Source organism: Lagenorhynchus albirostris, chromosome 6 (assembly GCF_949774975.1).
Source record: "Lagenorhynchus albirostris chromosome 6, mLagAlb1.1, whole genome shotgun sequence".
NCBI classification, from domain to species: domain Eukaryota; kingdom Metazoa; phylum Chordata; class Mammalia; order Artiodactyla; family Delphinidae; genus Lagenorhynchus; species Lagenorhynchus albirostris.
This window is the reverse complement of record NC_083100.1, coordinates 75,744,467-75,759,250: the sequence shown is the minus strand read 5'-3', so window position 1 is coordinate 75,759,250 and position 14,784 is coordinate 75,744,467. Positions and strand designations below refer to the sequence as shown.

Genomic DNA, 14,784 nt, shown 5'->3' with positions numbered 1-14,784 from the left:
GACTAGTATTGGGTCGCTGTCAGATTTCCACCATGACAGTGAGATTGATAAGTTGTTTAGAATCAGGTTCCCAACTAAAATAATAGAGACATCATGGCAAAGTAAAAACAACAACAAAAACAGAAGTTAGAATAATACCAACTTTTCTCTACAACTTCCTAGATCTGTGTGTCAGGAAGGGCAAGAGATTTAAACTCTCTGAGCATTATACTCTTTGTCTTTAAAACAGACATAAAAATATTTTCTTATCAAGATGGTATTGATGATTAGAAATAATATGGAGAGAGAGCACCTAACATAGTGCCTGAGATGGGCATTTATTTTCTACATAAATTTCTTTAAAAGCTGTCTGGAAAAAGACAATATATATATCATAACAACTGATTCCCTGGTAATATAGAACTGATAATAATTATAAGGTAAGATTTTGGAATGATTCAGTGAAGGATTTAATTTATCTTCAGTATGGTTTTTGAATTATGCAGTTTATTTCTAATTCTAAGTATTGCATGTGTGATTGCTAGTCAGAGGAAAAAATACAGAATATCTCTGTATCCAAACTATACCAGGCTTAAACACAGTAGAAATTATTTATAAAGTGACAAAGGGAGAATAGAGATGAAAGAAGAAAGACTGTCATTACTTGTTTAAATTATACTTAACTATTGGAAAGATGCATTTTTTAAATTCATCTATTATTTTACATTTTAATAACCTTTAATAGATGTCTGATAGTAAAGGTAGAGGACAGTAATGACTTTTGCAACTTATAGAAAATTGTACCTTTTGACTAATATAAAACTGAAAGGTAATATATGGCTTTAATTTATTCATATATTTCCAGTCAAAGGAATATTCAGAGGCTGACTGATTTAAGCGTAACTTAGTCTTAACATATGATTAATGAGAACAGAATTGAGTTAATCAGAGTAGCATAAGATAAATGATATCCAAGGAACATAATATATAAATGGCAGCATTTCACATCTTATATCCAGCATCCAGTTTCAGAAATTTGTATAGCAGGAATAGAACTTGCAACATCACAGTGGCCCAGATTACTGATTTTAGCATAGGGTTTCTGAAACTTGAACAAAAGTTCATTCTGGCCCTAAAGGTCCAGAAGAAGGGAATCTCTACAATGACTTTACATTATACAACATAGAAATATTTTCAACTTTTATTCATTTAACAAATACTTGGGATGGTTATCTTTGCTTTCATTTATAAATGCCAACTATTTTGGCTCGTTTTACATTTCTGTACGTGTAATTTTATTTCATGCTCACAGCAGTACTGTAAGACAGGTGTTGCTTTTTATATTTTACTCTACAGAAGAGGAAAGTGATACGCAGTTAAGTATCCTTCTTAAGTTAACAAGCAAAATGAATTCCTTAGTTCAAAATGCCTTAACATGTGCTTCTACTATGCATAATTTATCAAGGACTTCCTTTTTGCTTTCAGGGATGACTTGTCAAGCTCGAACATCATACACTGAAGATGAAGTTCTTTGGGGCCACCGTTTTTTCCCTGTAATTTCCTTAGAAGAAGGATTCTTTAAAGTTGATTACTCCCAGTTCCATGCAACATTTGAAGTCCCCACGCCACCTTACAGTGTGAAAGAACAGGAGGAAATGCTTCTTATGTCGTCCCCTTTAATAGCACCAGCCATAACTAACAGCAAAGAAAGACATAATTCTGTGGAATGCTTAGATGGACTAGATGACATTAGTACCAAACTTCCATCTAAGCTGCAGAAAATTACTGGAAGAGAAGACTTTCCCAAAAAACTCTTGAGAATGAGTTCTACAACTTCTGAAAAAGCCTACAGCTTGGGTGATTTGCCCATGAAACTTCAACGAATAAGTTCAGTACCTGGCAACTCAGAAGAAAAACTGGTATCTAAAACCACCAAAATGTTGTCTGATCCCATGAGCCAGTCAGTGGCTGATTTGCCACCAAAGCTTCAAAAGATGGCCGGAGGAGCAGCCAGGATGGAAGGGAATCTTCCGGCAAAACTAAGAAAAATGAACTCTGATAGATTCACATAACCAAACACCCCTTCAGGCATTATTTACTGTTTGATTTGGTAATAGTCCAATATTTGGCTGATGAGGTAATCCTCTTTAAGGAATCTGAAAGGTACATTTTTCCCCCAGTCATATATACATATTTGAGAACCTTCCTTTTCAAGTATTGCTAATGTGCAAAAGATAAAGTTGTGAAGGGAGGACATCAGAAGGAAGTTCTTATTAATGGGCATGTATTATCACATCAAGCATGCAATAATGTGCAAATTTTACATTTAGTTTTATGGCATGATTTATATATGGTATATTTATATTGTATATTATGGAAAATGTATATATATATATTTAAAGGGGTAGTACCCTGCACAACATTTCTAACATACGTATTAAGCCAAACATGAATTGATAGCTTTCAGGGTGATAAAACTATATATATATATGTGTGTGTGTGTGTACACATAGTTTTATATATACACACACATATATGTACATATATATACATACACATACACACACACGTACATACATATATCTGATAAAATTGTGATGTTTTGTTCAAAGTTGTAGTTCTTGTGCATGTTTACTTTATTAGGCTAGGAAGGCTTCTGGCATTAATTATTAATACCAAATATTTTAGCCTTAAATTATTTGTCATTTTAAAATCTGATTTAATGTTTTCTGCTGTTTAAGGTCCTGGAAGGTTTTCAGTTGTTCTTTATACGAGGGAGTCACACAAGTCTGTGCTACTTATGGCCCTGCAAAAATATAACCATTATATGTTTAACTTGTAAATTTTGAAGCATACTAATACGCTGACAATTTCTTATGATTTTTAAAAGTTGCTAGTACTGGGAAAAAATAAATATTGCCATTTTGAGAGTTGGTCCTTTCCTGGACTGATTAAAGTCTGGAAATCTCTTTTACGTACGATCTAATACAAATATGAGCTCTGAACAAATGTTGAATCACTGTAATAGTCAGTAGCGAAGTTATATTGAATATATTGGAATCTGTGTGAAATTACATAATTAATGGTCCCTGTTTCAAACTGAGTCAATTGGTAACATTTTCACTCTTTTTCTCAAACTTTTGTCATTTTAAAAATCAGTAATTTATCTTTGAGGAGATAAAACAATACAATGAAACAGATGATAGGTATTTATGTGTAAAATCTGTATGTCTCATTGAGTCTCTTTTTATGCCATTCTCCTGTTTGTGGCACTTGTTATAGCAGGACAGACTCTTTTCCTCACCTGGGGAACCTATTTCATCCCTTGCCTGTCACTCAATTCCGAAGGAATGTTTTGTATATACCTGAGAGAATTTAAAATCAGATAACTTGAAGATATTTTACCCATGTGAGTTTTTTGTTTTGTTTTGTTTCGGTAAACACTCAATTTATTGGTGTCTTGGATCTCTGGCCCACCAAAATAATTTTAGCAGTACTATTTTTTGAACCCAAAGGTTTGATATTTATGACTCATTAGTAGGAATCAAAACTGTTCCTCAGAAGAACACATGAAAAATAAAGATTTGAAATGCAGAGATTTTAATGAAAATTTACAAGTGCTTCTTGTCAGAATATCATGGATTTTCCTATAAAGCTTTTTGGGGTATTGCAATCTAAGTCTGTCCAGAATTAATCTACTTCTCCTTATAAATTGTAAATCCTTAACAGCTGGTTTGGGCTCCTACCATTTCCCATTGTTTTTAGCAATCCTGTGATGATTTTCGTATTGGAAATTTATTACATCAACAATTCTATCATTGACTACAATAATACCTTCTGGCTACCTCTGTATCAACCAAATTCTGCAGGTGCAAACATATACCAGGGAATTGTTACTGGCAAAATGATCAACCTTGAGCATCCAACCACTGTGAATAGAGCTGGTTGCCCTAACCCTTACCCCCAAACTTTCTTATTTACTGGATACAGGAAATGAAATAGTAGCAGAGAGAGAAGGGGACCCAGGGGTCACAGTATATTTATTATCAGTGGAAGAGACTGCACAGATCATTTAGTCCAACCACTTAAAACTAAACAGAGCCATAATTTAATTTAGAGAGTCATTTTAATTTGTTTTTGGCACCAAGAGGATTATGAGACCAAAAATAAACTCTCCAAATATATTCATTCATTCATTCAACAAAATTTTTGCATGTCTTTAATGTTCTAGGCATTTTTAGCTCCTGTAGATTTGGATATGACTAAGTCAGAGGAGGTCACTGCCCATTCAAACACATATCAGTAGGAGTGGGGGGAGGGGAGACAAAAAACAAATGACACAATTTCAGAGTCAAAATATCAGTTAAGGGAAGGAAAACGGTAACGTGATGGAAAATGACTGGGTGAAATAAGAATTGATTATTTTAGAAGAGGTGACTGGCTTAGGGAGGGGGTGATCTTTGAACAAAGACCTGAATGATGAGAAAGAACCACTGTTGTCAAATTTTTCTTAGTGAATGCTGTTCCTTTAACTTTCCCACATATGTATGGGAAAGGTATGATTTCTGCATGTAATTGCAGTTTAACCCCTATTGCTAAGTTGATCATAGGTCCCGGTTTACCCAGGAGAGTTCCAGTTTATACCTGTTGTACCTGTGTAATTATTACTAATACTCCCTTTCACTCTTATAATGTCCTGGTTTGGATGATATATGGTGACTCTACGTTTTTGTTGAAACTAAATTATGAAGTCTGATATATTTGGATAAAAATAAAGAATTGCTTTTTCTTCTCATTTTGCTGATTTTTTTGACACTGGTCATTCCAAGCAAAGTCATCTCAGTTTCATATATTTTAGCCTGTAGGACTTCTCATCAAAGTGATTTCCTGTAACATTTGTTCAATCTGTACATGACATGTTTTCCTAGCAGTGAAAAGTTATGCATTTTATTGACTGAATAAAAAATAAACCTCTGGTGTTTCCATTTCAGGAATTTGTAAGAGCTCACATCAAAGGGAGTAAAAGTCAACTTAAGTCAAGATAATTTTCAGCCCACCAGTGTGGTGACTGAAAAAAAAAAAAAAAGCAAAATCTAATGTGTTCATTGAACTGAATAATTCAACTTAACTAGAAACTAGTCCCTTTTAATGGGATTTTCATGGTATAGCTCCTGTCATGGTAAAATATTTCATTCTGTTTATCAAAATGATGTAAATTAAAAAAACACAATTATTTTGATAATGCCTATTTTCAATTTAAATATCCTCATAAATATGTGAATATGCTTTTGTAAATATATATTAAACTAAAAATAAGGATATTTTATTATTGATTATTTCTGAAGAAATTCTTATGCTGTTTTAAATTCATCCATATATGGCATTAAATATTCTGAAAAATATTTAGTTGTCTCAGTACTCAAGAGCCACTTTGTGGAAATAGAATGGAACCATAATGGATGATTTCTCTGGGAGGAAAAGTGAGATTCTGGGGAAGGTGGCTTACATTCTATTTGAATGAAAGTTTCTACCATTTCATACCATGAAGAGAGTTCAGTGTGACTGCACAGCACATCTGTGAGCTCTATTCCGAGTATGTGCTTGAGTTCTGTTGTACATATTCAGATTAGCATCAAACTAATTGCATTGTCCAGCATGCATTTTATTATTATTTAAATGTACAAGGTCATTTAGGTTACAAAAGCAGAAACTTATGTAATCAATACTGCAAGTTCAGTTTTATAAAAACTGTATTAAACTTTCAAAATATGATTGGGTTAAATTTCTGTAGCGTGCTCATCATTTTTCTACTTCCCAAGAGTTAATTACTCACATTACTTGATTTGGTTTATCATAAGACTTTTAACTCCTAAAAATCAATGATTAAATGATTGAAAACTTAAATCATTATAAGTCATTCCTTGAGGGTTACTTTTATTTTGGCTCCTTACTGGTGAGATGCTTCAGCAATATGGAACCTGAATTTAATAATACAGATTATTTGAGACCTGCATTTCTTGGAGGAAGCTTCATGACCATGTTACCCTTTGCTGAACCTGAGTCTCAAAAGCCACAGTAAGTAAAGCAGACAAATACACTGTTTTCCTGATTTTGTTTAAATATCAAATCACCTTTTAGAAAAGCGCTCAGTTACTTTTTCTGACAGTGTTTCAAAGAAAAAGTGTTTTCCTAATTTTAGATCAGATGAGTTCAATATGTCATATGTCCAACTCTCTGACACCTCACAGAATTAATCTGCAAAGCCAAGTTCCCGTAGCTTCTGACCTAGAGGAGTTCAAAAAGGATGATCCTCCTCATCCAGTAGATTTTTTTTCCAAATCATGATTTTTTTTACCTGAAAAGTTTTCTTCAAATCATGGCTGTTTCTGAATATTCAGGCTGTGTAGGATCAATGAACAAAAGATATGGTAGGGTCCATTATCTCTTCTCATTGCTTACTAAGATCAGTATCCAATATAACTCTTGCTTATCCTTTCCCAGCTCCACGAGTCAATCACTTGCATGCTGATTTGCACATAGTATTTGCATCTTCACAACAGCTCTACATCGTAGAGATTATCCCCATTTTACACTTGAAGAAACTGATTCTCAGACAGGTTGTTTAGAGAATCCACAAACCTGAGTAGTCTCTGCGCTCTTTGGTGGTTCTACTGATATGCAATTGCTTCTTCTGGATTTTCCATTTGGGGGCATTTTCTGTTTACTTTACACAGTGGTAGATGAAGATCTGGTTCTATTTCTAAAACTTGCTGCCCACCATACCTCTACTACATACACCCTACCCTAAATTCCCAATATTGTTATATTGTTTTCATATTTTTAATTAGGTTAATTATCAGTGTTTTAAGTTCTACTGCATTTGAGCCCATATGTTTTGATCATTTTACTCACCCTCACAGCCTTTTCCTCCCTAGAGTTGATAGTCATTTTTTCTTTGCTTATTTATACATGTACTTATCACTAATTTAGCCACAGTGTCCTTTCCGATTATAAATACTTTCCTGTTAATTCTTCAAACACATAAAATATTGGAACAGTTTTCTCTTCTTGACGAAATCCCTACCAAAGCATCCTGATCTGCTCAATTTTGTAAATTTCTCTCAATTTATAGCTGTTGTCTTGGGATCTCCTTTTATCATCATCATGGGGATTCCATTCACCTCTTTCTAGGTATAGAAACCCTGTTTCATGGTAAATATGCAGTTTTCTTGGTTTACTCCTTGGTTTTCCTTTTTCTTTTTTTTGCTTTTTTGGCCATGCTGCACGGCATGTGGGATGTTAGTTCACTACCAGGGATCGAACCCGTGCCCTCTACAGTGGTAGCGTGGAGTCTTAACCATTGGACCACCAGGGAAGTCCCTAATCCTTGGTTTTGATAAAGCACATTTTCCAGGAGTTTCTCAGGGGGAAAAAAAAACCTGGTAGTAAACTTTTTGAAACCTTGATTTCTTTAAATAAATTAATTCTTCCCTAATAATTAATATTAAGAGTCTGGACTAGTGTAGAAATGGCGTTCCTTCTGAATTTCAACAACATTTTTCCTTTTTCTCCTAGTTTCCAGTGTTGCTATTGAGATGTCTGATGCTATTAAGTTTTAATCCCTTATGTGAAACTGATTTCTCCCCTTAAAACTTATAGGATATTCTAATCTTCCCTGGTGTTCTAAAATTTCAAAATTTCTGCCTAAGTGTGCATCCATTTTAATCTTTTGCCATGTGCTTTCAATCTGGAAACTCATGCCCATCAGGAAAATTTTCTTAAGTTTTTTTTCCTTTATTTACTCCCTTCCATCTTCCTCTGTCCTTCTTTCTGGAATTTTCATTATTTGGATGTCAGAACTCTTGGAATGATTTTCTAATATTCTCATTTCCTCTTTTATTTATCTCTTTGTATCTTTTCTCTATTTTCTTGGAGATTTTCTTAATTTTATCATCTATGACTTTCATTTATATCCATCTATTTGATTTCACTTATCTTCCAAGATGTTCATTTCTCATAGAGTAGTCTTAATTTTCAAGAACTTTTTGTTGTTCTCTAAAGGTTTCCTTTTTTAAAGGGTCTTTTTCTTGTATCATAAGTGAAGGATTTTAGCTCTCTCAAATTTTTGATAGTGTGTTTTAAATGTTTCTTCTACCTTCATTCTGTTTCTAATATCTTTTAATACATATGATTTTGAATTTATTTTCTATGGAGGCAACTAAAAAGATTATTGAGGCTCTGTGCAATTGTATGCAGTATGTCCAAGCATACGTAGTCTTCACTTTTCAGTGACATGGTAGGACTATTTATGGAAGTTATTGATAGTATCTTTAGGTTTCTTCTTTAAGGTCAATGACATTGCCAAGATAAGACTCTTTTAATCACCTTCCTACAGAGGAGGTACCTGGCCGCCATTGTTCTGAGGACCAGTTGAGTTGATTAAAACAAAGGAAAGTCTGCTTATTAAACAAACTTTCAGGAGTTCTTCTTGCTACTGTCTCCTTTCCTGACCTTTTTTCCCTGCTATGCCTTTAAAATTCCTCTACTATTGTTTCAATAGTTTCAGGAAGTAGCAGTAGTAAATACTTATATTTAATCTACCATTTTGAGAAGACAGGCCAGCTTAACTGTATTAGTTTTCTATCACTGTTATAATCAATTACCACAAATTTGGACCATAAATAACACGAATGTATAATCCCACAGCCTGTAGCTAGAAGTTTGACATGGGTCTCACTGGGCTAAAAATCAGTACGTTACTAGGGCTGCAATTCTATCTGGAGGCTCTAGAAGAGAATTCATTTCCTTGATATTTTCAATTTCTAGAGGCCATCCATATTCTTTGGCTCATTGCCCTCTCCTTGCATCATCAAAGCCGAGAAAGTTGCATCTCTTTGTGCCTTTCTTTCATAGTCATATCTTCTTCTGACTCTTCTACCTTCTGCCTCCACTTTTAAGGACCATTGTGATTACACTGGGCTCACATAAATGATCTAAAAGAATCTTCCTATATCTGTCCTTAACGTAATCACATATGCCAGTCCCTTTTGCCAAGCAAGGTAACATATTCACAGGTTCCAGAGATTATGATGTGGATTTCATTGGGGACTGTTATTCTATCTCACTAATCTTTCTTACTTATCCCCCTTTATATAAAAAGAATGTAGTTTCAACAAAATATTTTCCCCCATATCTAAGTATATTTAAAAATAGGGGCAGCGTTTATTTTCATTAATGACGTCCTTCCTTGTGAAGAAACGTATTTAACAAGACATTATTTAATTATTCTCTTAGGAGTCTATTTTTGTCCTAGTTGTGAGAAAATGTCTGACCAGGCTTTATTTTCCAGTTCATCACAGAAGTGGAAAAAACAAACAAAATAAAACAACAAAGCAATGTTTCATTAAATAGATTGAAAATAACGTCCATAACTTCAATGTCCTGAATCTAAGCTTGTACATCAAGTCTACTTTTCTTGGTTAGCGTCCTATGGTTTGGTCTTTAAAAATATCAAAGGTGGATTTAAATTTCAGTACATAACTTAAAAGCTAGTGTCAGTATTTGTTGGCAGAAAAATATGTGCCACATAGACACTTAAAATGTACGAAAGCTTGTGACCTAGAAATTAACTTTAGAAAATAAATTCCATTGTATTTTAACCAAAAGAACAATGAACTGTATGCAGAGACATTGGATGGGCCCATGGGAGTTGGTATTTTGATCAAGGTTTACGTTTCAGTGGCTGACTGAATGAGAAGGGGAAATCAGAAAATGTCACGTAGATGAAGTTTTATTTTTATAAATCAAAGTTGATAACCTGTCTTCTACCCAGTATTCCATTATTACAATGATATGGACTTACAGTGATAAAGACTTGTAAAGTCTATGAGATATATGGCTTCCTTTTTTGTTAAAGCTTCCTAAATAAATGATTGGTTTTTATCATCAACTTTTATCTCTTCTCCCTCTTACACTGATGAAGTGACTTCTTGGTTTCATAAGCTATTTGTATTAAAAGGAAAATTGTGCACAGAATTGTTGCAGGAAGGGGGGCCCAAGAGTGGGCTCTTGTCTAACACTCGGAAATGAACTGTCCAAGGAGACACACATGCTCACAAAGCAAGAGACGTTATTGGGAAGGAGCACCCAGGCGGAAAGCAGCAGGGTAAGGGAACTCAGAACTGCTCTGCTGTGTGGTTTGCAGTCTCGGGTTTAATGGTGATGGGATTAGTTTCCGGATTGTCTCTGGCCAATCATTATGACTCAGGGTACCTTCTGGTGGTGCATGCAATCACTCAGCCAAGATGGATTCCAGCGAGGAGGATTCTGGGGTGTTGGTAGGACATGTGGACTAGCGTCTCCTTTCTCCTTTTGACCTTTCCCGTATTCTTGTGGTTGGTGGTGGCTTGTTAGTCCTTGTTAGTTCAATCTCTGTTGTAAGATAACTCATGCAAATTGTTACTGTCTTTGCCTGGCCAGGGCAGGCGGTTTCAGTCAGTGTTTCCCCTAACAGAATAAGACAATTAATTATATTATAGACTTGTATTTTTGTATAGGTTTGACTTCACTGGCTCTCACTTTCCCTGTATGTAAGATTTATAGTATGAAACTATATTACATTACATTCTGAGATTTGTATTTCACATTATTCAGAATTTTTCTTAAAATATCTAGATTTGGACATGTGAATGAACTCTCTCATCCACCTGTGGTTTTTTGACTAAGTTGACTCATGTTTAATGTCAGACACTTTCCATTCTTGATGACTTACAGAGTTGATATTTAACAGTAAAGAAAACATTAAGTGGCAGATATTTGGTAAATTGAGATCTATTCTGTGATAAAATATACAGTTTCTTAAAGAAAGTAAGATTAATGATAAATCTTAGGCTAGTTAGTGGATAAAATAATTATTGATGATTAAGTTGGAGGACAAAAAAAAGTTTGCATGGAGAAGTATACATTACAGTTAGTCTTGAAGCAGGTAGTTTCCCTCTTGGATGAGAATCAAATGTTGGTACAGTTGGAATGGAGCACTAACTGCGAATGACCAGTATTTATACCAATAATGTATTCTGAATCCATAAGTTATTTTTTAGTCACTGGTTATATATTTTATCTTGTTTCTTTTCCCAATACCTTATATTAATATTTTCCAAATTGTCAAGCATGCCTTTTATATAAGGGAGCTCTTACTTGAGGATGATGGAATCAATTTTACCTTATGCAGAATCTGTACCACCTGTTGTCCATTGACATGAACTTTCTGGGCACTCATCCAGTTTGAAATTAACTTCAGGGTTGCCACGTCCACAGAGACCCATCATCTTAAAAGCTTCAAATCAATAAACACTTGTTTGGTCAATTTTGTGTGCCTACTATGTTGTAGGTGTTATGATATACACTAGAGTTACAGAAGGTAATAAAAGCTTTTCAAACTTGTTAGAAATGACTGTTAATGAAAATATACTTCTGAATGTTTTGAAGCATAACTGCATAGGATACTACGGGCACACTGAGGAAGAAAGTGATCCAATTCATATCAGGTGTGGGATTGGGGTGGGGTTAAAGAGGGTGGAAGGATCTTGAAAAGCATTTTGCAGGAAAGGTTACTGGGATTGTATTTTCAGAGATTTGGAGAAATTACATAGATAATGAAAAGGAGAAGTAAAGGAAGCAGTGTTATAGATTCGTAGAGTTTGGAAAACATGTGTTGCAAATATAAGTAGCTCAGAAAGACTAGAACATGGGGTATGATCATGGGGTGCATTAGATCATGGAGTACATTAATATAGGAGATAATCAGAAAGGTAAGTAGGGACCCATTCATAAAAGACATTATAGCCCTCAAAAAATAGTTGGGTTTTTATGTGGAAGACAACTTTTAAAGATTTTGAAAGGATGATGGAATCAGATATGTATTTTAAAAAGTTCATTCTTCCAATATACACAAGGGATAAATAAATAAACTCCACAATTTTTATTTCATTGGAATCAATATATTTTTCATTATACTTTATTTACAGCTTACATCCCTCAGAATTTATGAGGCTTGCAAAATGTTATAGGAGAATATAAGTAAGACTGAATACACAGAGAGATGAGAAAAAAAAACAAAAAAAATATTCTTACTGTAAAGTTAATTTAAATACTATAACTGAAGTAATATTTCACTCCTGGCAAGTAGGGGGAAAAAAAGAAAATCATTTTATGTAGTTCCCCTTATCTGAAAAGGAAAACGCTAGAAATTCCCCAAAGAACAACCAACAATTTCAGATCTTTTTAGCTCTCATTATACTTTCACAACATTGTCTCTTTTCTCAACCATTGCAATTAAGCACTCCAAATTACCTGAACTGGTCCCCAAAGGAAAGTGTTATTTGAAAGTGTATTTCCTCTCTTTCATTCACTTGATACATTTAAGAGCATTAACTTGATTTAAAGAAAGATGGTAAAATTCAAACTCTGAAGAAGCAAATATTAAAACAATATAACAGTTTTAATATTGGCAGCTTGCTAATCAAGAGGTCATTTTTGTATCAGCTATGTGTTTTAGAGGAAGAACTCCTTTCATCTCTAATCCAAGACGGACTTTCAGAAAAAGCAATATCTGGTGTCGGCACATAAATTTGAGTAGTCTGGAATAATATTATAGACTTTCCATTATTTAAAATTTAATAATTAAAGATTCACTGGTTAAATCACTAGGATTTAGAATTTATGCAACAAAATGTCTTTTTCCGATAATTATTTGCAGAGAAATAAAATCTTGATTGTTGTTAGACACCACTCAAAGAAATAAATGTTCTTGCATTGACCCTTTCATTCAACCTTGGGATTCAGCATAGTGACCCACCAATGTAGACCACATCCCTGGAACGGTGTGAGCTTTGATAAGATACAAAACAGAGTTGCTGCTTTACAATTTTAATTTATAGCTTTTACCACATCTAGGGAAAGAGAAATAAAAACAAAGCCAATCAATGGTATATATCTTGGTGTCCCCCAAATCATATAGATCATTTGAAATTTCAATAAAATTGAATTGACCTCCCTAATCAATATCTGGAATGATGGGCACAGATACAGTGTATTCTCTGAGTATCTTGGTTGGGTTAGACAAATGCCAACCTCCACTTGGTTTCACCATATAACCCTGGCTTAATTTATATATAGTGAAAAGTGAAATAAGCATGGCAGACATTTTTTTTGCCATACTAAGATAGATTTAATTTTAATTAAAGGTTTATCTTTCATTTTCTTTCAGAATAATTCTTCAACTTAGTGTGCTTTCTTGGAAGAAATTCATTCCTGAACTATCTGAGTATTCAGTATGTTTACTGGTAGCTGACTTGGCCAAAACCAAACGGGAAACAATAGTGAGAAACCTGAAGATAAGAAAGCAAGTCAGCCAAACTCCATCTCAAAGTAGTTTAAAAACATCTGAATCTCTGATCACTATTCCAAGTACTTGCTTTAATTAGTGTTAGAATTCATACCTATTCAGTGCATTAAAAATAACTAGATCATAGTTTAAAAATAATAAATGACCTGATATATTTTGGTGTACATATATTTATACACATTCCCAGAAAGTTTGAAATGTAGAAATAATACTCTTTGTTTGAGAGGGAGGAAAGAGACTACAATAATTATTTTAGCTGTTTGCATTCACATATATAAATGATTTCAAAATAAATACGCAAGTTGTAGAAGAATTATAAAATATTCATAATTTTTTAAGACAAGAGGAGGACTATTTTTGTATTTATCTGTGAATGAGACACTCAGGTCATAGAATAATTTTAGTTGAGTCTAGAAGAGGAAACTAGTTCTAATGCAGAAAATTCAGTGACTCTCGTCTGCACCAGGCCTCCATGTAAACAAACTGAATGGTTTGAATAGATTGCCACATACTGTGACTTGATTGTCATTAACTCTTTACAGGAAACAGGTGACCCCTTATTTGCCAAAGTGTAGAACCATTTTTTGTTCCATATTCATCTTCCAGATAGAAGTTACTCCTATGCCAGTGAGGACATATTGGTATTGAATTACATCACATTCTCTTCCAGGACTATGGTACTGGGTGTGCAATTACTGTTCCAACTATCCTCAGAAAGTTTTAGATACATGCCCACTGAACTTTTTTTTTTTTAACATCTTTATTGGAATATAATTGTTTTACATTGTTGTGTTAGTTTCTGCTGTATAACAAAGTGAATCAGCTATATGTATACTTATATCCCTATATCTTCTCCCTCTTGTGTCTCCCTCCCACCCTCCTTCCAGGTAGTCACAAAGCACCGAGCTGATCTCCCTATGCTATGCAGCTACTTCCTACTAGCTATCTATTTTACATTTGGTAGTGTATATGTCCATGCCATGCTCTCATTTCGTCCCAGCTTACCCTTCCCCCTCCCCGTATACTCAAGTCCATTCTCTACCTCTACGTCTTTATTGCTGTCCTGCCCCTAGGTTCTTCAGAACCTTTTTTTTTTTTTAGATTCCATATATATGTGTTAGCATACAGTATTTCTTTTTCTCTTTCTGACTTACTTCACTCTGTATGACAGATTCTACGTCCATCCACCTCACTACAAATAACTCAATTTTGTTACTTTTTAATGGCTGAGTAATGTTCCGTTGTATATATGTGCCACATCTTCTTTATCCATTCATCTGTCAATGGGCACTTAGGTTGCTTCCATGTCCTGGCTATTGTAAATAGTACTGCAATGAACACTGTGGTGCATGACTCTTTTTGAGTTATGGTTTTCTCAGGGTATATGCCCAGTAGTGGGA

The 14,784-nt window shown here is 34.2% G+C and overlaps 1 protein-coding gene across 1 annotated transcript in view; it reads left to right on the top strand.

Annotated features, from left to right (window-relative positions):
- The window catches only part of KCNJ3 (potassium inwardly rectifying channel subfamily J member 3), a 159,171-nt gene extending 154,397 nt beyond the window's left edge, over positions 1-4,774 (top strand). The window contains exon 3 of the mRNA XM_060152863.1: positions 1,465-4,774. Coding sequence (XP_060008846.1) covers positions 1,465-2,051 — 587 coding nt within the window. The 3' untranslated portion in view covers positions 2,052-4,774. The remainder of the gene's footprint in view (positions 1-1,464) is intronic.
- Positions 4,775-14,784: the final 10,010 nt, after the last annotated feature.